This window comes from Cynoglossus semilaevis, chromosome 17, assembly GCF_000523025.1.
Source record: "Cynoglossus semilaevis isolate Cse_v1.0 chromosome 17, Cse_v1.0, whole genome shotgun sequence".
In the NCBI taxonomy this organism is placed as follows: Eukaryota; Metazoa; Chordata; class Actinopteri; order Pleuronectiformes; family Cynoglossidae; genus Cynoglossus; species Cynoglossus semilaevis.
Genome location: NC_024323.1, coordinates 1284878 through 1285732, shown reverse-complemented (window position 1 = coordinate 1285732; position 855 = coordinate 1284878). Strand labels below are relative to the sequence as shown.

Below are 855 nucleotides of genomic sequence, written 5' to 3'. Positions count from 1 at the left end.
GAGAATGAAAAGAAAAAAAAAAAAAAAAAAAAACTGGCTAAGCAGCTGAGAGGAAACATGCCAGAAGGGGGAGGGGGAAAGAGGGGGCAGAAAAAAAAAATTACCTGCTGGGCCTTGGCCTGGTTCTGAAGGAGCAGCTGGAGCAGGGCAGCAGAGAGTGCTGGGTTGGCCAGCAGTGGTATTGTGGGTGACGGCCCGAGGAGCCCTGTGAACAAGAAACAAAGAAACGTTACCCACGGCAACCAAACAAGGCTTCATTAAAGTGGATTTATTAATGCAAGTCTATATTGAAAAATGTCTTTTTTTTTGTCCTGAACGGTAATCTTTCGTAATCAAGTTTCCAAATGTACCTGAACGTAGCACGTGTGACAGCTGCGACTTCATAACCTATGTGGACCTGCTACTCTTCCCCGTCAAGCTAGCGTGTAGCTGGCTAGCGCAAAATTGAAAGGTTTTGCGCAAGAAACGGATAAAAGCAGTACAACTGCTTTGCAAAAGCAAAAGCAAAAGAAAAAAAAAAAAATCAAGGCCAACTAAACATGTTTGTTAATAATTTTTTTTATGGCAAATTTAATAGTGAATAAAAGCAAGCTAATACATCCTAAAAGTGAATGTTTCTTTACATAATTTGTACCATTGTCTATTGGTTTGTAAAGGGGTTCCCCAGCTAGAAGCTAATGCTGCTTGGGGGGGGGGGGCATCTCGCTATTTTGCAGTTCATCTTTCGCGGATTCACGACTTCGCAAGTTCTTGAAACGGTATATATATAAAACATACTGTATCCCAGATTTGGATCTGTAAGAGACGTCACAGGAATGGGACGACGATACGGTTCGATCGGTCCAATTGTGCGAC

The 855-nt window shown here is 42.3% G+C and overlaps 1 protein-coding gene across 1 annotated transcript in view; it reads right to left on the bottom strand.

The window, feature by feature from the left end:
* The window catches only part of raver1 (ribonucleoprotein, PTB-binding 1), a 16015-nt gene that overhangs the window by 9894 nt on the left and 5266 nt on the right, over window positions 1–855 (bottom strand). Inside the window, exon 6 of the mRNA XM_025064569.1 lies at window positions 105–205. Coding sequence (XP_024920337.1) covers window positions 105–205 — 101 coding nt within the window. The remainder of the gene's footprint in view (window positions 1–104; window positions 206–855) is intronic.